This window comes from Ovis canadensis, chromosome X, assembly GCF_042477335.2.
Source record: "Ovis canadensis isolate MfBH-ARS-UI-01 breed Bighorn chromosome X, ARS-UI_OviCan_v2, whole genome shotgun sequence".
NCBI lineage: Eukaryota > Metazoa > Chordata > Mammalia > Artiodactyla > Bovidae > Ovis > Ovis canadensis.
The window spans coordinates 80,475,733-80,501,524 of NC_091727.1; the positions used below are offsets into that span (position 1 = coordinate 80,475,733).

General features: G+C 42.7%; 1 protein-coding gene and 1 pseudogene across 1 annotated transcript; one reads left to right on the forward strand and one right to left on the reverse strand.

Moving 5' to 3' along the window:
• The first annotated feature begins 580 nt into the window (after positions 1-580).
• On the forward strand, positions 581-22,900 carry PRDM7 (PR/SET domain 7). The gene is given in 9 exon segments (XM_070291197.1): positions 581-655; positions 1,056-1,179; positions 1,486-1,593; positions 6,863-6,912; positions 19,013-19,169; positions 19,994-20,095; positions 20,309-20,580; positions 21,446-21,513; positions 22,636-22,900. Coding segments are annotated over 9 exon segments (1,221 nt in total).
• Positions 4,132-5,122, reverse strand: LOC138929967 (large ribosomal subunit protein eL6 pseudogene; annotated as a pseudogene).
• Positions 22,901-25,792: the final 2,892 nt, after the last annotated feature.

Below are 25,792 nucleotides of genomic sequence, written 5' to 3' on the forward strand. Positions count from 1 at the left end.
TCCAATTTCCTCAGCTTCAAAGATCCCAAGTTCTCTCACGCTGCGCATTTGACATCAGCTGAAAGATCCCCAGTCCCCTCTGTCTGAGGATCCCAGTTCCTTCAGCCCGTGTCCCAGATCTCCTCAAGCTGAACAACTTTTCCCTTAAACATAGAACCCATGTTGGCCCAGATTTTTCACAGTCCCCAGGGGCAGATCCTCAAAACCCTTCTTAGAGAAATATTCCCTCTCCTGCACTGGAACAGAGCCCTGATTTCAGCCTGAACCCAGGTCAGCAGTTAGGGACTTCCAGGTCTCCTCAAAATTCCCTCTGTCACCCACAGACACATCCCTCCCAGTGCCTTTCCTCAGAGGCGCTGAATTGTAGGGGAACCAAAGAAACCATATCTAGTTCACGTTAGGGTGGCCTGTCATAGCTGGTCAGAATCTGTCCACCCCACCAACACCCTCACTCTGACTTTCCCTACACCTTCCCGCCGTAGACACTCCACCCAAGGAAGACAGACCAGGCTCTGGACAGTGGTCTGGGCTATCTCAGCATCTTCTCCTTCCATAGGCACCTTGGTATTGAGGCATTCCCATGGCCATGAGCTGAAACAGGTCTCCACAGGAGAGAACTGAGGGAGATGCTGGGAGAACAGAGTGGAAGCTCATGGTGAGAGGCAGAGGTAGCAAAGCTGGGCTCTAAGCCAGCTCTATAGGAAGGACACAGCCCCAGTCCCTAAAGGACAACAGACTGCTTGACTGGGCAGTTGAGTGAACTTCTCTGTGAATGTACACAGGATGGGAATGCCTGATCCTGAGACGGTGGTGTGGAGCAGGACAAAACAGGACAGTAGCATCATCAACTGCTCTGTGTCCAGCGAGAGTTAGGAAAATGCTCAGTGCTTTTTCAGTTAAGTAGGACACAGGCAGGAAGGAAAGTATTTGTCCCTGTCTCACAGAGACCATCCAGTAGCTTCAGGCTAGTCCCTGCACAAAAGGTGGAGGAGAAGTCAGCGCTAAGGTCTGACTTATATTAGTAAGTCCCTGATGAAATCTATTATTTTCCTTAGGCCAATGGTGCTTTCAAAGACATTTCCATATACTTCTCCAAGGAAGAATGGGCAGAGATGGGAGAATGGGAAAAAATCTAATATGGGAATGTGAAAAGGAACTGTGAAGCGCTAATTGCTATAGGTAACGGGAAGTGCTGCGTGCCTGTGAGCCTGGGAAACATGAAACAGGTCTTCAGCCTCAGTGTTTCCTTGGCTCTCTCTTAGGTGGCTTCATCTGCTCACAGTTCCCTTCTGTGTGGAGACTAACCTGCAGGAAATTTTTATTGTTTTACCAAAGTGGGATTGACCCTGGCAGTGCAGAGCTCACCCCTTGCCTTGTTCTACATGCTCCCAGCCCATCCTACTGATTTCCCTGACTTTGTGACACTTTCCATTGCTTCTGTGCTTTGTGCCTCCTTCTTACAACAAATATTTTGCTTCTTTCCAGGTTTCAGAGCCACTCGACCAGCTTTCATGCATCACCGCAGGCAGGTCATCAAACCCCAGGGAAATGATACTGAGGATTCTGATGAAGAATGGACACCATGGCAGCAAGGTGAGGGGCCAGGAGGATGTAGAGGTGTCTTCCCAAAACCAGCCTGGGCTAAGGTCTCAACTGCATCTCAGCCATTAGCAAAGAAAACATAATTTTCAGCATTCTGAAGTGGTTGTGGCTGAATATTGACATAAGCCTGAATGAAGATGAATGTATAGGTTTTCCAGTGTAATTCTCAAAAGCTTTTTGTTTAAAATTTATGATTCTTTTTTAAAAGAATTATTTTTGCTAAACATTCTTAATGAAAGGCAATTAAAGATACCTTAGGCTATAAATTCACCAAAGAGATTTCTAATATTAATCTCATAATAGTTCAGTTATTGGAGTAAATCTCTTAGAAGAGCAAATGATTAACATATTATGTCAAGATACATTATTTAAGTGTGTATAAAAAACTAACACCACATGATCTTCTTACCCTAAGGTGAAACAAATTCTTTGTTTTGAATCTGGGAAAGGGTTTGAGAGAACTCTATATTCTCCCTGATCTTTCCCACATTTCACTGACCAGAAACAGCCTCAGGTAAATAAAAAATTAAGTACACTCATTATAAAATAAAAGTGAGCAGCTCATTTTCTCTTCTGTTGCTCAGAGAGTTTAGAAGAGGTAATCTGCCTAGACTGGAGAAAACAATTTTGATAGTTCTAGGATTCTCCATCAATGGATTTCTGTTCTCCCATATTTTTAAAAATTATTTATTTAATTTTGGATGCACTGGGTCTTTGCTGCTGTGCAGGGGCTTTCTCTGGTTGCAGTGACTGGCTTCTCGTGGCAGAGCACATGTAGGCTCAGTAGTTTGTGACACACAGGCTTAGTTGCCCCACAGAAAATGGACTCTTCCTGGACCAGCTACTGAACCTGTGTCCTCTGCATGGGCAGGCAAATTCTCATCCACTCTGCCACCAGGGAAGACCATCTATTCCCTTAGGTTATGAAAACTAGTGTAAGAGAAATGAAAACCAAAGGTTTTGACATGAAGAGAGATTCTTAATAGGGAATACATACCCCATGGTTCACCATACCTCTGCTGCTGCTGCTGCTAAGTCACTTCAGTCATGTCCGACTCTGTGCAACTCCATAGACAGCAGCCCACCAGGCTCCCCAGTCCCTGGGATTCTCCAGGCAAAAACGCTGGAGTGGGTTGCCATTTCCTTCTCCAGTGCATGAAAGTGAAAAGTGAAAGTGAAGTTGCTCAGTCTTGTCCGAATCTTAGTGACCATATGGACTGCAGCCTACCACACTCCTCCATCCTTGGGATTTTTCAGGCAAAAGTACTGGAGTGGGGTGCCATTGCCTTCTCCCACCATACCTCAACACATCTTTATTTACCTTCTTAATTTCTGAGTGTATGGTACACTATTGCTAACTATGTACACATTGCTCTACAGCAAATCTGTAGAACTTTTTCATCTTGCATAACTGAAGCCTTACACACACTGAGCAACAATTCTCCAATTCTTTCTCCTCATTGTTCTTGGCAACCACAATTGTATTTTCTGTTTCCATGGATTTGATTAATTTAGGTACCTCACAGAAGTGGAATCATGCAATATTTGTCTTTTTTTGATTGGTTCATTTCACTTAGCATAATATCATCAAGGCTCATCCCTGAGGTCACATATGCTAAAATTCTTTTTTAAGGCTTCACAACATTCCATTGTGTGCATGGGTATATAATATATATGATATATATAATTTTTATCTGTTTATCCACCAATGAACATTTAGATTGTTTCCACATCTTGCCAACTGGGAATAATGCTGCAATGACCATAGATGTGCACAAGATTTAGTCAAGATCTTGCTTTCAAATTTTTATGGAAATACAGCAGTTCTAATTTTCTGAGGAAACTCCATACTGTTTTCTGTAAAGGTTGAAACATTTTACATTTCCAACAATAGTGTATAAGTGTTCCAATTTTTCCATATCCTTACGAAACTTGCTATTGTCCTCTTATTCATATTGGCCATCACAGAAGATATGAGATAATCTCCATTGTGGTTTAATTTGTATTTCCCTACTAGTAATATTGAGCATCTTTTCATATGTTTATTGGCATTTGTGGATGTTCTTTGGAGAAATGTCTATTCAATGCCTTCTCCCACCATGTTCGTCAGCTCAGGCTGCCATAATGAAACAGACTGCGTGGCTTAAACCACAGAAGTTTGTTTTCTTCCAATGCTGGAGCATGGAAGTGTGATATCAGGGTGCCATTGTGGTCAATCAGGTTCTCCTCCTGGCTTATAAGTAGCCTTCATATTGGTGTATGCTTATGAACCCCTTATCAGATACATATTTTACAATATTTTCTACCATCCTGTAGTTTGTCTTTCACTCCGTTCCTTTGTTTCACTCTATTCATCCATTTCACTTTGTGTCCTTTGTTGCACAGAGGTTTTAAGATTAACATAATCTCATTTGTCTATTTTTACCTTGTTACTAATACTTGTGCACTTGGTATCATATCTAAGAAATCATTCCTGATTCATGTCATGAAGCTTCACCCTTGTGTGTTTTTTTTTTTTGAAATGACAAGTTATTTAATTAGGTTCTTTGCAAGAAGTTCAGAATACTACTTTGTGAGGATAAATTCCATTTGTGAGAGCAAACACAGAGCGGAGGTAGCCCTGGAGCTGAGGGACAGCTTTGATTCTTCGCAGAATTTGCGAGTCCACAGCTTTCTGGTCAACCTTGCGCTGCTCTGTGATCTTGTATTTCTCTCTCTCTGTGTCGAAGATCTCACCCTCCTGGTGTCTGGGTTTACGCAACTTCTTCTTCTTGAAGTAATTGTCAGTGAGATATTCTGGAATTTTCACACCACTGATATCAATTTTGGTGGAGGTGGCAATGACAAATTTCTGGTGTGTTCTATGCAGAGGAACTCGATTGAGGGATAGAGGCCCAGTCACAAGTAGCAAGCCACTGCCCAGCTGCTTCAGGAAAACGACCCTCTTGCCTCTGTGGCGCCCAGTGAGGATGATCAGAATGGTCCCAGGAGTGATGCTGGCACGCAGCTTCCTCACATGCTTACTGAAGGGTTTTTTGCCATGACTCAACAGTTTCCGAGGCACATCTTCTGTAGGGTAATACCTAGGCATTTTGCGAAGTTTGACCACTCGGGTACCACCATTCTTGTCGCCACCAACTGGTTTTGTGACAGTAGCAAGAGCATGAACCTTCTTTTTCTTTTCGACCTTGGATTTAGGTGCTGAATATTTTCTCTTGTACAAGGCCTTTCTGGAGTACATGGCTGATCGGGAATATCTGCCAATTCCTCTGACCAGGACAGGATTTCGTCTGCAGTGGGGCTTCCCCTTCTTAACCTTCTGCACCTTTTCCACCTTTTTAGCCTTCTTGCCAGCATCAGCCTTCTTGGCTTCAGGTTTTTTCTCCTTAGTATCTGGCTTCTCAGCCTTTTCACCCGCCATCGTAAACCCAAGAGAGAGAAATGAAGTGTCCGGGAGGCCTCTCAGAAGGTTCCGAGGGTGTCTGACCCCTGCAGATGTCGACTTGATACCCTCTCGGCTAGGATGGCGAAGGATTGGGATCTTGAAATCTCCACCCTTGTTTTCTTCTAAGAGTCTTATCAAGTCTTACATTTAGGTCTTTAATCCATTCTGAGTTGATTTTTCTTTGTGATGTAAGATCTTCATTATTTTGCATATGGATATTTTGTTTCTCCAGGGCCATTTGTTACAGGGATTAAACTTTCCCTGTTGTCTTGACACCCTTGATAAAGATCATTAGACCATGTATCCAAGAGTTTATTTCTGGCTGTCTATGCTGTTCCATTTATTGGTACATCTGTCTTTATGCCAGTGGGCTTCCTCAGTGGCTCAGCAGGTGAAGAATCTGCCTTCAGTGCAGGAGACGCAGGAGATATGGGTTCAATCCATGAGTTAAGAAGATCCCCTGGAGAAGGAAATGGCAATCCCCTCCAGTATTCTTGCCTGAGAAATCCCCTGGACAGAGGAGCCTTGTGGGCTACAGTCTAAAAGGTCCCAAAGAGTCAACATGACTGAATGACTAAGCATGCACTTTATGCCAAAACTACACTTTTTGGTTCCTGTACCTTTGTAATATGTTCTGAAATCAGAGGCCTCCAGCTTTTCTGTTCTTTCTAAGATTTTTTTTTGTCTATTTGGGGTCCTCTGAGATTCCATATTAACTGCAGGATGGACTTTCTATATCTGAAAAAAATTCCACTGGGATTTTAATAAGAATTACACTGAATCTTTAAATTGCTTTGGGTAGTATGAACAGCTTAATAATATTAAGTCTCCACATCCATAAATGTGAGACACCTTTCTATTTACTCTTGTCAGATTCCGTTCAGCAATATTTTGTAATTTTCAATGTATAATTATTTCATCTCCTTAAGGTTACTCCCAATTATTTCATTCTTTTTGATACTATTATAAATAAGATTATTGGGACTTCTCTGGGGGTCCACTTGCTAAGACTCCACACTCCCAATGCAGAGAACTTGAGGTCAGTCCCACATCAGGGAACAAAATCCTACATGCCACAACAAAGACCTGGCACAAATAAATAAATAAAATTTTTTTTTTAATTCAAATTAGCTCTTGACTACAGCTTTAAAAATATAAATAAGATTGTTTTCTTATTTTCCTATCTGGAATGTTGATTGTTCATGCATATATTTGAATGTTGATTCTGTACTGTGCAACTTTCTGTGCAGGTTTTTTTTGTATGTGGAATTTTAAAGATTTTCTAAAATCATGTCCTCTGTGAACAGACATAATTTTACTTCTTTATTTCCAAATGGAAGCCTTTGGTTTCCTTTTCTAATCTAATGCCCTAAGACTTCTAATATTATGTTGAACAGAAATGTTGAGAATGGGCATCCTAGCCTTTTTTCCTTGATCTTAGAAGTTTTCAGCTTTTCACTGATGACTGTGATGTTAGAGATGGACTTTTCATATTTACCTTTATTATATTGCAGTCACTTCCTTCTATTTCTACTTTGTTGAATATTTTTGTCATGAAAGGCTAGTAAATTTATTATATACTTTATGGACCTCAGATGAAGCACAAATGAAGTTTCCTTTTTTTTAATTTTAAGAAAATTATGTAATGCTCCCAGTGGAAGCATAGGAGTTGATGATACAGAAATCAGTTTCCATTCCTCCTTTGCTATTCCTTGTCCTTGTCACTCTCTGGCTCAGAATTCTGTGTCCTTAATTAAAATACCCAGAGACTGGAAATATTTACCCATCAAAACACTATTTCTCATCATTTTCTAGGTAAACCTTCTAGGAAGGCCTTCAGAGTGGAGCACAGAAAACACCAAAAGGTGAGTATTTCACAAATCCTATTGACAAAAAAATCCTCTTCATGGATCCAGTAACAGGTGAGAATAGGAGAAAACACAGAGATCCTGGAGACTGCTGCCTTCCTGTCCTGAAGCTTTAGCATAATGTCTGATATCATCACCATCTTTATAGTTAGTAAGAACAGCAACAATAGTAGGCTGTTCTATTTGTTATATTATTTTCACAATATTATAGACTTTAAGACTTTTATGTGAATAAATTTACTTAAACCTTAAAACAATCCTACAGTACCTATAAGTAGGTATATAGCTATCACCATTATAGATCAAGAAACTGAGGTAAAAAAAATGTTTGATTATGTATCAATGGTAGTGCAATCTAATCTAAAGCACCTTCTCTAAACCCCTTACAAACTGGTTAAAACTTTCATAAGTCAATAAAGTTTATTCATACATCTAATTCATAACATCTTTATATCATTCATCTGAGAGATGTTTTAAAACTCAGTTCTTTTGTGCTGTGCTAGTCAGGGTGGACTCTGGGAGTTGGTGATGGACAGGGAGGCCTGGCATGCTGCAGTTCATGGGGTCACAGAGTCAGACACGACTGAGTGACTGAACTGAACTGAGTGAGGGCTATGCTAAGACATCTGACTAAGGGAAGCTTTAGGACATGTTGGGCAGTTTGTAGAGTGGATGGTCCAAGATGAAGAAGCTTAAGGATATGTTGGGCAGTTTGTAGAGTGGACAGTCCAAGATGAAGAAGGTGACATGATCCCTACCTCAGAGCCTCCCACTCTAATAAGAGGAAGCAACTCGCAGCCATGACAAACCTCAGGTTTATGACTCAAAAACAATAAATAAGAAAATAACTGTAGGATGCAGTCCTAAGATGGTGGAGGAATAGGATGGGGAGACCACTTTCTCCCCCACAAATACATCAAAAGAACATTTGAATGCTGAATAAATTCCACAAAACAACTTCTGAATGCAGGCACCCAGAAAGGCAGCCCATTGTCTTCGAAAGGGGGCAGGAAAAAATATAAAAGATAAAAAGAGAGACAAAAGAGGTAGGGACAGAGATCCATGCTGGGAAGGGAGTCTTAAAAAAGAGAGAAGTTTCCAAACACGAGGAAACACTCTCACTGGCTAGTCTGTGGTGAGCCTTGGAACCTCAGAGGGCAACATAACCGGGAGGAAAAATAAATAAATAATTAAAACCCACAGATTACATGCCTAATGGCAACTCTCAGCAGAGAAGCAGTGCAGACACTTGCATCCACCACTAGCAAGCAGGGGCTGGACAGGGAGGCATGGGCTTCATTGCTTAGGGTAAGGACCAGGCCTGAATGCCCCAAGGGCAATCTGAGGGAACTAACTTGTGAGATAGCAAACCAGACTGTGGGATAGCTATCCCGCGAAAAGCCCTAACCTAAGACACCACCAGGCCCGCTCCCAGAACAAAGGACTGAGCAAAGCTAGCTGGCTGCAGACCGGCCCATTCCCCATTGGAAACAGGCAGGCGGGGGCAGCCAGAGCCAGAAAGGGTCAATTGTGGCCCCAGAGAGGCATCCTCTACCAAACTGCAAGCAGGCTTCGTTGCTAACCAAGACTTCTTGGGATTCTGGACAGTCGCCATCTGCCGGGAGGGTCACAGCCAGACATCAGCTCTCCAGAAGAGACACACAGCACACCTGAGAAGGCGTGCCCATTGAACACCCAGAAAACCAAGCAGCTGGGACAGGGGAGATGATAAGTCACAGCCCTCACCTGGGGGCAACCGTGCCTACCAAGCACCTGGTCGCCTGAGCTGCCCAAACCTGGGAAGGGCACAAAACGCAGGCCCAACCAAGTCTGCACCTCTGTGGAGTACCCAAGAACCTAAACCTGAGTGATTTAGGCCTGGGAAGTACATACATCTTAGAGCCTGCCTCATACAGTTCCCGGCAAAGCAACCCAGAGCCTAAGCAGTGTTTACAGGGAAAGCACACATGCCATGAGCATGGGCAAACCCAGTGTGGCCAAGCCACTGCAAGCACACACCAGTGATATTTGTTTGCAGTGTTCCTCCCTCCCCACAGCATGACTGAACAAGTGAGCCTTAAAAAGTGATCACCACCGCCCCCTTGTGTCAGGGCGGAAATTAGACACTGAAGAGGCCAGGAAACAGAAGCAGCTAAAACAAACAGAGGGAACCACCTTGGAAGTGACAGGTGCAATAGATTAAAACCCTGTAGTTAGCACCTACTACAAGAGATGGAAATACCAGACCACCTGACCTGCCTCTTAAGAAACCTATATACAGGTCAGGAAGCAACAGTTAACAACTGGACGTAGAACAACAGACTGGTTCCAAATAGGAAAAGGAGTACCTCAAGGCTGTATATTGTCACCCTGCTTATTTAACTTATATGCAGAGTACATCATGAAAAATGCTGGGATGGAAGAAACACAAGCTGGAATCAAGATTGCCGGGAGAAATATCAATAACCTCAGATATGCAGATGACACCACCATTATGGCAGAAAGTGAAGAGGAACTCAAAAGCCTCTTGATGAAAGTGAAAGAGGAGAGTGAAAAAGTTGGCTTAAAGCTCAACATTCAGAAAATGAAGATCATGGCATCTGGTCCCATCACTTCATAGCATATAGATGGGGAAACAGTGGAAACAGTGTCAGACTTTATTTTGGGGGGCTCCAAAATCACTGCAGATGGTGATTGCAGCCATGAAATTAAAAGACGCTTACTCCTTGGAAGGAAAGTTATGAGCAACCTAGATAGCATATTCAAAAGCAGAGACATTACTTTGCCAACAAAGGCCCGTGTAGTCAACACTATGGTTTTTCCAGTGGTCATGTTTGGATGTGAGAGCTGGACTGTGTAGAAAGCTGAGCGCCAAAGAATTTATGCTTTTGAACTGTGGTGTTGGAGAAGACTCCTGAGAGCCCCTTGGACTGCAAGGAGATCCAACCAGTCCATTCTAAAGGAGATCAGTCCTGGGATTTCTTTGGAAGGAATGATGCTAAAGCTGAAACTCCAGTACTTTGGCCACCTCATGCAAAGAGTTGACTCATTGGAAAAGACTCTGATGCTGGGAGGGATTGGGGGCAGGAGGAAAAGGGGACGACAGAGGTTGAGATGGCTGGATGGCATCACTGACTCAATGGTTGTGAGTCTGAGTGAACTCTGGGAGTTGGTGTTGGACAGGAAGGCCTGGCGTGCTGCAATTCATGGGGATCGCAAAGTCAGACACGACTGAGTGACTGAACTGAACTGAACATAGGAAGGCTCCTATAGATCTTGAGAAGTATAAGCCAGATCAAGGAACTATCTGAAAATGAACGGACCCCACACTGTCCACAACACCAGAGAAAATCCTAGATATATTTTTACTACTGTTTTTAAATTATTTTTTTCATTTTTAAGACCTCTATTGCTCCTTTAATTTTCATTTTTATAACCTACTATTACTTTGCAAAAAGAACTATTTTAAAGCAAATTTTAGATATATATAATTTTTATGACTTTGTTTTTTTTCTTTAATATTGTATTTTTGAGAATCCAACCTCTACACTAGATTTTTAACCTTTGCTTTTTGGTATTTGTTATTAATTTTGTAACTAAAGAACACAATCTTCAGTACTTATTTTTACTTGGGAGCAAGATTACTGGCTTGACTGCTCTCTCCCCCTCTGGACTCTCCTTTTTCTCCACCAGGTCGCCTCTAATTCCTCCCTCCCCCTTCTCTTCTCTACCCAACTCTGTGAATCTCTGTGTGTATTCTGGGCTGTGGAGAACACTTCAGAAACTGATTACTGGCTAGATCTGTCTCTCTCCTTTTGATTCCCCCTTTTATCCTGCTGGCTACCTATGTCTCCTTCCTTCCTCTTCTCTTATCTGTGTAACACTGTGAACATCTCTGAGGGATCCAGACTGTGGAGAGCACATAAGGAAGAGATTACTGGCTAGTTTGCTCTCTCCCCTTTTGATTCTCCCTCTTCTCCTCCTGGTCACCTGCATCTCCCTCCTCCCTCTTCTCTTCTCCATGTAACTGTGTACCTCTCTGGGTATCCCTCACTGTAGAGAAACTTTTCATCTTTAACCTAGATGTTTTATCATCAGTGTAGTATATATGGAGAAGTATTGAGGCTACTGTAAGCATAAGACTGAAAACCAGAGACAGGAGGCTTAAGTCCAAAGCCTGAAAACACCAGAGAACTCCTGACTTCAGGGAACATTAATCGATAGGAGCTCATCAAACGCCTCCATACCTACACTGAAACCAAGCACCACCCAAGGGTCAAGAAGTTCCAGAGCAAGACATACCACGCAAATTCTCCAGCAACACAGGAACATAGCCTCAAACGTCAATATACAGGCTGTCCGAAGTCACAACAAACCACTGACATCTCAAAACTCATTACTGGACACTTCATTGCACTCCAGAGAGACGAAATCCAGCTCCACCCACCAGAATACTGACACAAGCTTCCCTAGCCAGGAAACATTGACAAGGCAACCATTCAACCCCACCAACAGCAAGGAACCACCACAATAAAGAGAAATCACAAACTGCCAGAATAGGGAAAGGCCAGCCCAAACACAGCAATATAAATAAGATGAAAAGGCAGAGAAATGCCCAGCAGGTAAAGGAACAGGATACATGCTCACCAAACCAAACAAAAGAGGAAGAGATAGGGAATCTACCTGATAAAGAATTCCAAATAATGATAGTGAAAATGATCCAAAATCTTGAAAATAAAATGGAGTTACAGATAAATAGCCTGGAGGCAAGTTTTGAGAAGATGCAAGAAAGGTTTAACAAAGACCTAGAAGAAATAAAAAAGAGTCAATATATAATGTATAATGCAATAAATGAGACCAAAAACACTCTGGAGGGAACCAACAGTAGAATAACGGAGGAAGAAGATAGGATAAGTGAGGTAGAAGATAGAATGGTAGGAATAAGTGAATCAGAGAGGAAAAAAGAAAAATGAATTAAAAGAAATGAGGACAATCTCAGAGACCTCTGGGACAATGTTAAACGCTCCAGCATTTGAATCATAGACACTCCAGAAGAAGATAAAAAGAAACCTTGAGAAAATATTTGAGGAGATAATAGTTGAAAACTTCCCTAAAATGGGGAAGGAAATAGTCATCAAAGTCCAAGAAACCCAGAGAGTCCCAAACAGGATAAACCCAAGGCAAAACACTCCAAGACACACATTAATCAAATTAACAAAGATCAAACACAAAGAACAAATATTAAAAGCAGAAAGGGAAAAACAACAAATAACACACAAGGGGATTCCCATAAGGATGACAGCTGATCTTTTGATAGAAACTCTTCAGGCCAGGAGAGAACGGCAGGACATACTTAAAGTGATGAAACAAAATAACCTACAGCCCAGATTACTGTACCCAGCAAGGATCTCATTCAAATATGAAGGAGAAAACAAAAGCTTTACAGACAAGCAAAAGCTGAAAGAATTCAGCACCACCAAACCAGCTCTCCAACAAATGCTAAAGGGTCTTCTCTAGACAGGAAACACAACAAGGGTGCATAAACTCGAACCCAAAACAATAAAGTAAATGGCAACGGGATCATACTTATCAATAATTACCTTAAATGTAAATGGGTTGAATGCCCCAACCAAAAGACAAAGACTGGCTGAATAGATACAAAAACAAGACCCCTATATACGTTGTCAGCAAGAGACCCATCTCGAAACAAGGGACACATACAGACTGAAAGTGAAGGGCTGGAATAATATATTCCATGCAAATAGAGACCAAAAGAAAGCAGGAGTGGCAATACTCATATCAGATAAAATAAACTTTAAAACAAAGGCTGTGAGAAGAGACAAAGAAGGACACTACATAATGATCAAAGGATCAATCCAAGAAGATATAACAATTATAAATATATATGCACCCAACATAGGAGCACCACAGTATGTAAGACAAATGCTAACAAGTATGAAAGGGCGAATTAACAATAACAGTGGGAGACTTTAATACCCCACCCACACCTATGGATAGATCAACTAAACAGAAAATTAGCAAGGAAACACAAACTTTAAATGAGACAGAGGACCAGTAGGACCTAATTGATATCTATAGTACATTCCACTCCCAAACAATGAATTTTACCTTTTTCTCAAGTGCACATGGATACTTCTCCAAGATGGATCACATACTGGGCCATAAATCTAGCCTTGGTAAATTCAAAAAAACTGAAATCATTCCAACCATCTTGTCTTACCACAGTGCAGTAAGATTAGATCTCAATTACAGGAGAAAAACAATTAAAAATTCCAACATATGGAGGCTGAACAACACCCTGCTGAAAAACCAACAAATCATAGAATAAATCAAAGCATGCATAGAAATGAATCAAAGTGAAAACATAACAACCCAAAACCTCTGGGACACTGTAAAAGCAGTGCTAAGGGGAAGGTTCATAGCAATACAGGCATACCTCAAGAAACAAGAAAAAAGTCAAATAAACAACCTAACTCTACACCTAAAGCAACTAGCAAATGAAGAAATGAAGAACCCCTGGGTTAGTAGAAGGAAAGAAATCTTAAAACTTAGGGCAGAAATAAATGCAAAAGAAACAAATGAGACCATAGCAAAAATCAACAAAGCCAGAAGCTGGTTCTTTGAGAAGATAAGTAAAATTGACAAACCATTAGCCAGACTCATCAAGAAACAAAGGGAGAAAAATAAAATCAATAAAATTAGAAATGAAAACGGAGAGATCACAACAAGCAACACAGAAATACAAAGGATCATAGGAGACTAATATCAGCAACTATATGCCAATAAAATGGACAACTTAGAAGAAATGGACAAATTCTTAGAAAAGTACAACTTTCCAAAACTGAACCAGGAAGAAATAGAAAATCTTAACAGACTCATCACAAGCACGAAAATTGAAACTGTAATCAGAAATCTTCCAGCAAACAAAAGCCCAGGACCAGACGGCTTCACAGCTGAATTCTACCAAAAATTCAGAGAAGAGCTAACATCTATCCTACTCAAACTCTTCCAGGAAATTGCAGAGGATGGTAAACTTCCAAACTCATTCTATGAGCCCACCATCACCCTAATACCCAAACCAGACAGAGATGCCATAAAAAAAGAAAACTACAGGCCAATATCACTGATGAACATAGATGCAAAAATCCTTAACAAAATTCTACCAAACAGAACCCAACAATACATTAAAAATATCATATACTATGACCAAGTGGGCTTTATCCCAGGGATGCAATGATTCTTCAATACCCGCAAATTAATCAAGGTAATATATCACATTAACAAATTGACAAATAAAAACCATATGATTATCTCAATAGATGCAGAGAAAGCCTTTGACAAAATTCAACATCCATTTATGATAAAAACCTTCCAGAAATCAGGAATAGAAGGAACATTCCTCAACATAATAAAAGCTATATATGACAAACCCACAGCAAACATTATCCTCAATGGTGAAAAATTGAAAGCATGTCCCCTCAAGTCAGGAACAAGACAAGGGTGCCCACTTTCACCACTACTATTCAACAGAGTTTTGGAAGTTTTGGCCACAACAATCAGAGCAGAAAAAGAAATGAATCCAGATTGGAAGAGAAGTCAAACTCACTGTTTGCAGATGACATGATCATCTACATAGAAAACCCTAAAAACTCCGCCAGAAAATTAATAGAGCTAATCAATGAATATAGTAAAGTTGCAGAATATAAAATCAACACATAGAAGTCTCTAACCTTCGTATACACTAACAATGAGAAAATAGAAACAGAAATTAAGGAAACAATCCCATTCATCATTGCAATGAAAAGAATAAAATACTTTGGAATATATTTACCTAAAGAAACTAAAGACCTATATATAGAAAACTATAAAACACTAGTGAAACAAGTCAAAGAGTACACAAATAGATGGAGAAATATACCTTGTTCATGGATTGGAAGGATCAATATAGTGAAAATGAGGATACCACCCAAAGCAATCTATAGATTCAATGCAATCCCTATCAAGCTACCAACGGTATTTTTCACAGAGCTAGAACAAATAATTTCACAATTTGTATGGAAGTACAAAGAACCTCGAATAGCCAAAGCAATCTTGAGAAAAGGGAACTGGAGGAATCAACCTGCCTGACTTCAGGCTCTACTACAAAGCCACAGTCGTCAAGACAGTATGGTACTGGCACAAAGACAGAAATATAGATCAATGGAACAAAATAGAAAGCCCAGAGATAAATCCATGCACCTATGGACACCTGATCTTTGACAAAGGAGGCAAGAATATACAATGGAGAAAAGACAATCTCTTTAACAAGTCATACTAGGAAAACTGGTCAACCACTTGTAAAAAATGAAACTAGGTCACTTTCTAACACCATACACAAAAATAAACTCAAAATGCATTAAAGATCTAAACATAAGACCAGAAACTATAAAACTCCTAGAGGAGAACATAGGCAAAACACTCTCTGACATAAATCACAGCAGGATCCTCTATGATCCACCTCCCAGAATATGGGAAATAAAAGCAAAAATAAACAAATGGGATCTAATTAAAATTAAAAGCTTCTGCACAACAAAGGACACTATAAGCAAGGTGAAAATACAGCCTTCAGAATGGGAGAAAATAATAGCAAATGAAGCAACTGACAAACAACTAATCTCAAAAATATACAAGCAACTTATGCAGCTCAATTCCAGAAAAATAAACGACCCAATCAAAAAATGGGCCAAAGAACTAAAGAGACATTTCTCCAAAGAAGACATACAGATGGCTAACAAACACATGAAAAGATGCTCAACATCATTCATTATCAGAGAAATGCAAATCAAAACCACAGTGAGGTACCATTTCACACCAGTCAGTATGGCAGTGATCCAAAAGTCTACAAGCAATAAATGCTGGAGAGGGTGTGGAGAAAAGGGAACCCTCTTACACTGTTGGTGGGAATGCAAACTAGTACAGCCACTCTGGAGAACAGTGTGGAGATTCCTTAAAAAACTGAAAATAGAACTACCTTATGACCCAGCAATCCCACTACTGGGCATACACACTGAGGAAACCAGAATTGAAAGAGACACATGTACCCCAGTGTTCATCGCAGCACTGTTTATAATAGCCAGGACATGGAAACAACCTAGATGTCCATCAGCAGATGAATGGATAAGAAAGCTGTGGTACATATACACAATGGATTATTACTCAGCCATTAAAAAGAATACATTTGAATCAGTTCTAATGAGGTGGATGAAACTGGAGCATATTATACAGAGTGAAGTAAGCCAGAACGAAAAACACCAATACAGTATACTAACGCATATATATGAAATTTAGAAAGATGGTAATGATAACCCTGTATGTGAGACAGCAAAAGAGACACAGATGTTTAGAATGGACTTTTGGACTCCGTGGGAGAGGTAGAGGGTGGGATGATTTGGGAGAATGGCATTGAAACGTATATACTATCATGTAAGAAACGAATCACCAGTCTATGTTTAATACAGGATACAGGATGCTTGGGGCTGGTACACGGGGATGATCCAGAGAGATGATATGGGGTGGGAGGTGGGAGGGGGGTTCAGGATTGGGAACTCATGTACACCTATGGCTGATTCATGTCAATGTATGCCAAAACCAATACAGTATTGTAAAGCAAAATAAAGTAAAAATAAAAATTTTTTAAAAACCTAAAGAAAAAAGAATGAAACTAGAACACTTTCTAACACTATACACAAAAATAAACTCAAAATGCATTAAAGATCTAAACATAAGACCAGAAACTATAAAACTCCCAGAGGAGAACGTAGGCAAAACACTCTCCGACATAAATCACATGACCCACCTCTCAGAATATTGGAAATAAAAGCAAAAATAAACAAATGGGACCTAGTTAAGATTGAAAACTTCTGTTCAACAAAGGAAACTATAAGCAAGGTGAAAAGACAGCCTTCAGAATGGGAGAAAATAATAGCAAATGAAGCAACTGACAAAGAATTAATCTCACAAATATGCAAGCAACTCCTGCAGCTCAATTCCAGAAAAATAATCGACCCAATCAAAAAATGGGCCAAAGAACTAAACAGAAATTTCTCCAAAGAAGACATACAGATGGCTAACAAACACATGAAAAGATGCTCAACATCACTCATTATCAGAGAAATGCAAATCAAGACCACCTTGAGGTACCATTACTGCCAGTCAGAATGGCTGCTATCCAAAAGTCTACAAGCAATAAATGCTGGAGAGGGTGTGGAGAAAAGGGAACCCTCTTACACTGTTGGTGGGAATGCAAACTAGTACAGCCACTCTGGAGAACAGTGTGGAGATTCCTTAAAAAACTAGAAACAGAACTGCTATATGACCCAGCTATCCCACTGCAGGGCATACACACCAAGGAAACCAGAATTGAAAAAGACACGTGTACCCCAGTGTTCATTGCAGCACTGTTTATAATAGACAGGACATGGAAGCAACCTAGATGTCCATCAGCAGACAAATGGACAAGAAAGCCGTGGTACATATACAAAATGGAATATTCCTCAGCCATTAAAAAGAATACATTTGAATCTGTTCTAATGAGGTGGATGAAACTGGAGCATATTATACAGAGTGAAGTAAGCCAGAATGAAAAACACCAATACAGTATAATGACACATATATATGGAATTTAGAAAGATGGTAACCATAACCCTGTATGCGAGACAGCAAAAGAGACACAGATGTATAGAACAGTCTTTTGGACTCTGTGGGAGAGGGTGAGGGTGAAAGAGTGGCATTGAAACATGTATATTATCATATGTGAAACGAATTGTCAATCCAGGTTTGATGCATGATACAGGGTGCCCGGGCTGGTGCACTGGTATGACCCAGAGAGATGTGATGGGGAGGGAGTTGGGAGGGGGGTTCAGGTTTAGGACCATATCTACACCCGTGGCAGATTCATGTCAATGTATGTCAAAACCAATACAATATTGTAAAGGAAAATAATAATAATGATAAATAAACTGCTAAGTCGCTGGCAAAAAAAAGAAAAGAACTGAAGGACTTCACATAGGTTACTTGCTTTTGAGTAGAAACTCATCATCTGCACATGATTTCAAATGCTCATTCTTGTAGAAGGAAGTAAAAGCCCTTCCTCTGAGCTCTGATTAGGCAACTATCCTGTTTGGAATCATTTGTTTAGCCTGCCCCTGTGTTGTGAGCTTTGAGAGCCTAGCCCATACCCGTTAATTCTCAGAAGTCCAGGCTCTGCTCAAAGCCCCTGAGGGCCCCCTGAATGTTTTGTGAATGAGTGACTCCACATTTAAACATTCATCTAGGAATAAGAATTCAAGGAATGCTGAAGATAGTATTTGTGAGCTAGACTTCAATTATACAGGCAGTTGAGAGAATATATTGATGGCAAGGGTGTACGCTGACATGCATACTGTATTAAATAGCTCACACAACGATTTGTTGAATGTTATTAAATTTCATGTCCACTGTAACATTTAGAATTAGAATGTATACCTATTTATGGATCAGGAAATTGAGGAGAACCAGCTAGTCGTACAGCCCTCTTCAAGCAGAATTGATGAGGCCAGCTACTTTAATTTGAACATTGTTTCTAGGACATAGCAGCCTGCAACGTTCAGTTCATCTTCTTTATTGTCTAAATGTCCTTCTGCCGGTTGTCTTTTCTCTTCTCAATCTCACTGCTTTGTCACCATACTTTCCAGATGTGTTTTGTCCCCTCTGTAATTTTTCATACTTCCTCGACCATCAAACATCCACTAATTAAAAGAAAAACCCTGGATTTCCTTATGAGCCCTTACCCTCTTCTTTCCCTGACCTCCAAGTATTCTCCCGGCCTTGCTCTTAACTGTTACACAGAATGTTGAAGGGGAAGAACCTTAAGATATGAATTCTAGTTTTGATTCAGTATCCACTTAGGTCCTTGTTTTACACTCCAGTGTTCAGACTTCCCCTCCATCAGGTATTTCCAATAATTTTAAAAGTATTAACTAAAGTCATGCATGTGAAAACACTTCATACAGTCCTAAAGAACTAAAGAAATACATATTCTCTTTTACTCACATGTAAGGGAAAGTCCAGGGGACCATTAAGTAAGGTGTCCAGTTTGAAGAAATTGCCAGGAGCAGCAAAATTGCTGAAGAAAAGTGGCTCCAAGTGGGCTCAGGAACCAATGAAACCTCCCCGAGAAACAAGGACCCCTGGACAGCACTCCAGACAAAAAGTCGGTAAGAGAAAATTTGGGGAGTTGCTCTAATTGGTTCCTCTAATTCCTGTAGAAAAGGTAACAAGTATGGCGTAGGTGTGTGGTGTGGACTTTAGGTAGGTGTGGGTTTAAGGTGGACGTATCTGAGACATGAAGTTAGCACTGGGACCTGAGGAAAATCTTATACATTTTCTGAGGTCCTGATTGTTCATCTGTAAAGTGAACGTAAGGATACCTAACTCATACAGTGTTTGAAAGCATTACATTAAATGCAATACTGCTGACACATACAACTAGATCAATAAATCCAGCTGTGATAATAGGGACCATGCTTTATTAGTGTTTATGCCCAGATCTCTGCTCAATGCCTTATGTGTCATGTGCCCTTAAACATTTATTTTCTGAATAGATGTGTCAGTGAACCATTTCCTAAGTAAGAAGGTTGGGAAGTAAAACCTACTAACAGGAAGTGCAGGACGCTAACACTAAACTGGGCATCTGTGGAATCTCGGTATCCTGAACCACTAGATAAAGGCAGAACAAAGTATAGAGAAGGGACTTTCTAGTGGTTAAGTGGTTAAGACTCCATGCTTCCACTGCAGAAGGTGTGGGTTCCATTCCTAGTCAGGGAACTAAGATCCTACAGTCCATGCAGCATGGCCAATAAATAAATAATGTAACATGAAAACAATAAAATACAAAAGTAAAAGTTTGAAAATAAATGGAAAGAAAATGTTTTGACAAAGTGTATAGATGGACAAGTATGAGATCTCACAGTTTCTGATAAAACAGTGACTAGCTCTCCAGACCCCACTATCCTTGCTTAGCTTCTGTTCTCCATCTTAGAACTCGGAAGAAAGGAGACTGACATGAAGAGGTACAGTCTGCGAGAAAGAAAGGGCCATGTGTACCAAGAGGTCAGCGAGCCCCAGGATGATGACTACCTCTGTGAGTGACCCCACTGGCCCACTCATGAAGGGGTTATGAGGCCTTGATACAATAACTTCACTTCACCATTTGGTTCCCCTATCATCCCCTTCCTCTATGTCTTGGGGTACAGGATCGAGGCCAAATGCCATGAGTTCCCCAGTTCTTTCTGAAGGTCTTTACAACCACCAACATCACTATACCTCCCCTCATCCCTGTTGCTCTCACCTCCAGATTGTCAGGAGTGTCAGAACTTCTTCATTAACAGCTGTGATGCCCATGGGCCCCCAACCTTTGTAAAGGACTCTGCAGTGGAAAAGGGACATGCCAACCGCTCAGCCCTCACTCTGCCCCCTGGGTTAAGTATCAGACTGTCAGGCATCCCTGAGGCTGGGCTTGGAGTGTGGAACGAGGCGTCTCATCTGCCTCTGGGCCTGCACTTTGGCCCCTACGAGGGCCAAATCACAGATGATAAAGAGGCCGTCAACAGTGGATACTCCTGGCTGGTGAGAAATAACCCTCTTTCTCTGGCCTCTGGCCACTAATCGCTTGTGTGTGTTGGGAGGGGTACTTCATATCTACATACAAGGTTGCAGATGGTGATGATATGGTCGGCAGTGACACAGTCAGCCCTGTGTACTGTGTGCACTGTGCATGAACACAGATTCAGTTCAGTTCAATTGCTAGTTGTGTCCGACTCTTTGCGACCCCATGAACCACAGCACACCAGCCCTCCCTGTCCATCACCAACTGCCGAAGTCTACCCAAACCCATGTCCGTTGAGTCAGTGATGCAATCCAACAATCTCATCCTCTGCCGTCCCCTTCTCCTCCTGCCCTCAATCTTTCCCAGAATCAGGGTCTTTTCAAATGAGTCAGCTCTTCACATCAGGTGGCCAAAGTATTGGAGTTTCAGCTTCAACATCAGTCTTTCCAAAGAACACCCAGCACTGATCACCTTTAGGATGAACTGATTGGATTTCCTTGCAGTCCAAGGGATTCTCAAGAGTCTTCTCCAACACCACAGTTCAAAAGCATGGATTCTTCAGTACTCAGCTTTCTGGACAGTCCAACTCTCACATCCATACATGACTACTGGACTACATGAACACATGACTTCTATCTAAAGATCAGAAGAGAGATGAGAGACAGTGGTACAGGCATACAGAAGTGACTTCTTTCTTGTAGATCCCTTGCCTTCAATGTGCCAATAGACTCAGACTTAAAATTATGATTAAGGAGCTTACCATGTGGTCTGACTGGCAGCTGAATCCATGCAAGCTGAAGAGCAGAATGACAGCAGAGGGAAAATTTTCTTCTAGTACTTCCCCAAAAAAAAGATGAAAGCTTGTATCTCTTTTCTGACACTCAGATCACCAAAGGGAGAAAGAGCTATGAGTATGTGGATGGAAAGGACACTTCTTTAGCCAACTGGATGAGGTGAGTGCAGTGAGCCTGGAGTTTGTAGACATTGCTCCTCCCTCAAGCCCACACCCCTTTCCTTCTCAACCCGTCTCCCTCAATAGCTTTCACATATTTCCTCTTTTCCCTCCGTATCATGCTCTTTCATTTCAAAATACGTTAGAAAGAAAGGAAGAAAAATATAGCATGTGCCCTCAAAATATAAGTCTATATGCTCAACAAAACTGAGGTACTTGAAAACAACTTGAGGAGTCTAGATTCACCAGGGACACTTTAACTCACTTAATTAACATTTACCAAGCACCTTATGTCCCAGTTTAGACAGTGAACTTCATTACTGAAGCAGATCACACAACCCATGTCCTTTTGGAGAACATACTGAAGACAGGCATGAACCAGTTGATTTTAGGAATAGTATCATTAATTTTTCTATTTTTGAATGACTGCACAGCACCAGGATAACCTAAAATGGGAGACCTTGAGTCCATGTGGGCCATAACCTCCCTAGGCTCGGTTCCAGTGAGAAGTGGGCCCTGAGGCCTGGGGAGGAATGTGGGGCAGAATGGCCATGAGTATGCCCCTTCTCTGAGGGCCTCTCCTTTCATCAGTGCAGACAGAAAGTGATTAAACTATTACTGTTGTCTGTCTCAAGCTATGTCAGAGCACTCTACAAGTTTCCATGGGAGGGGGTGGGCAAGTGAATAGGACCCTGGATACACATGGGGAGATTGGAGAAAAGCCTCAGGAGAAAAGGCAGGTTGGGGTGAGTGCTGAGGGATGCATGCTAGCCTAAGAACACCCAGTCCTATGAAATGAAAGAGAACTTAATTCAGAGTTTAGAGGAGCTGGAGGTCACCAGTCTTACAGACAGTCCAGGTGGAAACAAGTCTGGAACTGGGCTCTGTACAATGGCTAATTAGGCAAGGAGAGGAAAGCATTCCATCCAGGAAGAGGATGAGAAATAGGATTTGGAAATAGGAATTCACATGCCATGGTCAAAGGTGTGAACAGACGGTCCCCATGAGGGGCAGTGGGAGCCATGGCGGCCTCAGACCCTGAATGCAAGGAGGTGGGCATGGTCTGACAGTGGAGGGGACTCATCACCTGTGGTTTCTTTCCCTTTCCTGGCCTCAACCCCAGGTATGTGAACTGTGCCAGACACTATGAGGAGCAGAACCTGGTGGCCTTCCAGTATCATGGGCAGATCTTCTACAGAACCTGCCAGGTGGTCAGGCCTGGCTGTGAGCTGCTGGTCTGGTACGGGGACGAGTATGGCGAGAAACTTGGCATCAGGTGTGAAAGCAGGGGGAAGAGCATGCTCGCGGCTGGGAGAGAAGAGTGTCACCCCTCTTCCAGCATCCCATCCCATCCTGGGGAGCTTCCCAGGTCCGATTCTGAAGCATAGTACAATCCAGTGTAAAGTCACTCAAGTCGCAATTAAAATGCCTCAGAATTTGATTCATTTCATATGACTGTTGTGAAAAATATTTATATTAAAATGTTCTAATTTTCAATATTTCATGCAAAAAATCTGTAACATCACCTTCTGCTGAAAGTCTTAGAAGCTAAAAGTAAGTTTTCTAGCACCTACCAGCACTCTCACCTTTACCTGTTTCTCCCTCATTTACTCCACATTTCTAAGTGACATGCATACAGTGATTTGCATTCAGTTACTGTTTCAGCTTGTTGTCATGTGAGTTCATACTCTGTGCCAGACAGGGCCCCATGCACTGAAACATACAGAACCACTGCCTTGGGGCAGCATTGGCTTCATACCAGACAGGGGCTGGTGCTCTGAGCAAACCGGTGCAGGAAAAGTGCCTCGGATTAGCGTGAGCAGAGGGTGGGGTGTGTCGCAGGATGGTGAAGCAGGATCTCTGTAGAGATAACACCTCTGGGAAAGGATTTCACGCAGGGGAGCAGCCAGTGCTGCAGCCCCAGAGACGAGAAAGGCGATGCCAGTGGTCGTGGGAGGAAACACAGAGGGAGAGGAAGGAGGCTGGGCAGAACACCAAATCCTCAGCACCTGTGTCCATGTGCAGGTCCCAGGGGTCTTCCTGGATGACACAGAACAACCATGCGGCATTCGACTGCAAGCAGTATATTCTTTGTGCCAAGATGATGATTCGGTTCATTTTGGGGAAGAGACAGCAGTGGGGAGTCCCCTCAGAGGTCAGTTCATTGCCAGACATGAGGGGAGAGTGGGCTGGCTGAAGATGCATGGGAGTGAGGGTGTGAGGAGTCTGGCTGAAGATGTATTTTTAACCAGGGATTCCTAGTGCATGTTAAATAGACTTAAGACTGAATGAAATAAATGAGCCTGCATTCACCCAGCACATGGCCTCTGAGAGGTCTATGACACACCAAAGCTACCATTATTCTGCATTCACCCAATGGACAGCCTGTGAGAGATCTTTGACAGACCAGAGTAACCACAAGCCTGCATTCCCGCAGCAGACAGCCTCTGAGAGGTCTATGACACACCAAAGCGACCATTATTCTGCACTCACCCAGTGGATGGCCTCTGAGAGGTCTGTGACAGGTAAGAGTGACCACAAGGCTGCAGTCACCCATCTTCTTAATGTCCCCGCCTTAAGAAGAGTGTTTGCCCAGCGGTTAGTGGTATAAAGAGGCATGTAAAGCTTTTTAGAGCACATGATCCACCAGGGGATAATTAAAGTAAGCAGAACACACCTCGGTGATTGGTGTCCTCAAGACAATATCCATCAAAGAAAGACCTCATGGAAAGAGCCACCCTTTGAAGCCAAGTGGATCAAAGTCACTGAGTCTCCACCCTCAGGAGTGCGGGTCCAGGTGAGTAGGTGACAGACACTACCCAGCTCAGCTGGATGGTAGCCAGTGGTGTCCCTACTGTCCAGAAGAAGTTTGGCCCGAGTCTAAGAACTTCTCAGGGGGCTACCCAGCCACTTCATGTGTGGGACCTCAGGTAATGTCCCTGATTTATGCCTGCGAAGGTTGAAGAGGGGATGCACTCAGAGTTCCTGGTCCCCTTGGGCATTTGTTACTCAGGCCCACCATCCCTACCTTCCTGGGGATCACCCTTTCTGCCATGTCTGTCGCCATCTATTCCATTCCCCCTTCCGAGAAAAGCTGAGATCTGGGTAACAGTACTGGCAGGACCCATGCAGGACCCATGCAGGCAGGATCTCTGTCCCCCTACTCTTTTTGAAAGGGCACATTTCACAAGGTGGTGGTAAACCTTTCAAGAGCAGAGCATGTTACATGCTGAGAGCCTGGTCTGACTCAGGAAGAAAGCTCAGAGGGACCCCTTGTCCCCAACACAGTCAAGACAAAGTGCTTGGAGCTGAGAGGAAAGGGGAGCGAGGTCCGGGCTCCAGAACTCAGGGGCTGGGCCCCAGCCCCCCTGCTTCTCTGGGGTTCAGCCCTCCCGACAATCAAATGTGGGTTATGGAAGTTCTCCCAAGAGGCACATGCACCCAGTTCATGGCCCTAATTTTGTGTCAGGACATATGGGGGTTCTCAGAGCACCAGGGAGGGCCTGATGGGCAGGGAAGCCCGGGAGATTTGGTCACCAGAGAGCGAGGGCCCATGACGGCACTGCCCTAACCTGGGGCTCCAAGACCCAGGGCTCTTGTCTGAGTCACACTTGTGTGGTGTCTGCTGTCTGCAGGCCACAATGCATCTGTGTCCCCACAGGCCAAGCTCTAACAGAGCTATGGGCTTGGCCAGAGAGCTGGGGACGCTCGGTATAGGACAGATGATACCAAAGTCAAAGCACGACACAGGAAGTCTTTGTGAGTGGTTGAGTAAAGCCAGAGCCCCACCTGCCCCTGCTTGGAGGATGTGGATGTTCACCTGAGAAACCAGAAAGATCCCCACGCCTCCGACAATGGCCCCAGAGGACAGGCTAGCAGCATGCTGCCAGAACAAGGGTCACCCAGGACACCAAGCAGGATGTGCACTGAACAGTGGCAGCAGAGACTCCAGGCCACACGCAGGCCCAGTGACCCTGGGTGGGCATAAACGGCCTCAGACTGTGTCAGCACCCTGACTTCAAGATCAGGGGGCTCTTGGGTTAGGGAGGGGTGGCGTCATCCAGCACCTTGCAGACCTGGGCCAGCTTGTACTACAGAGCCTTTATGGTGCTGTTCTTCGATTCCAGAATGACTGAGGAGAGGAAGGTGTCAGGGAAGTGTGGCCTGACTCCACCGCGGGGACATCCACATAGAGACTGCCATGGGAAGGCTTCGGAGCGAGGCCCTGGTGTGTGTCCACCCTCAGACCCTGAGGGGACCTAGCCTTGGGGCTGGCTGCC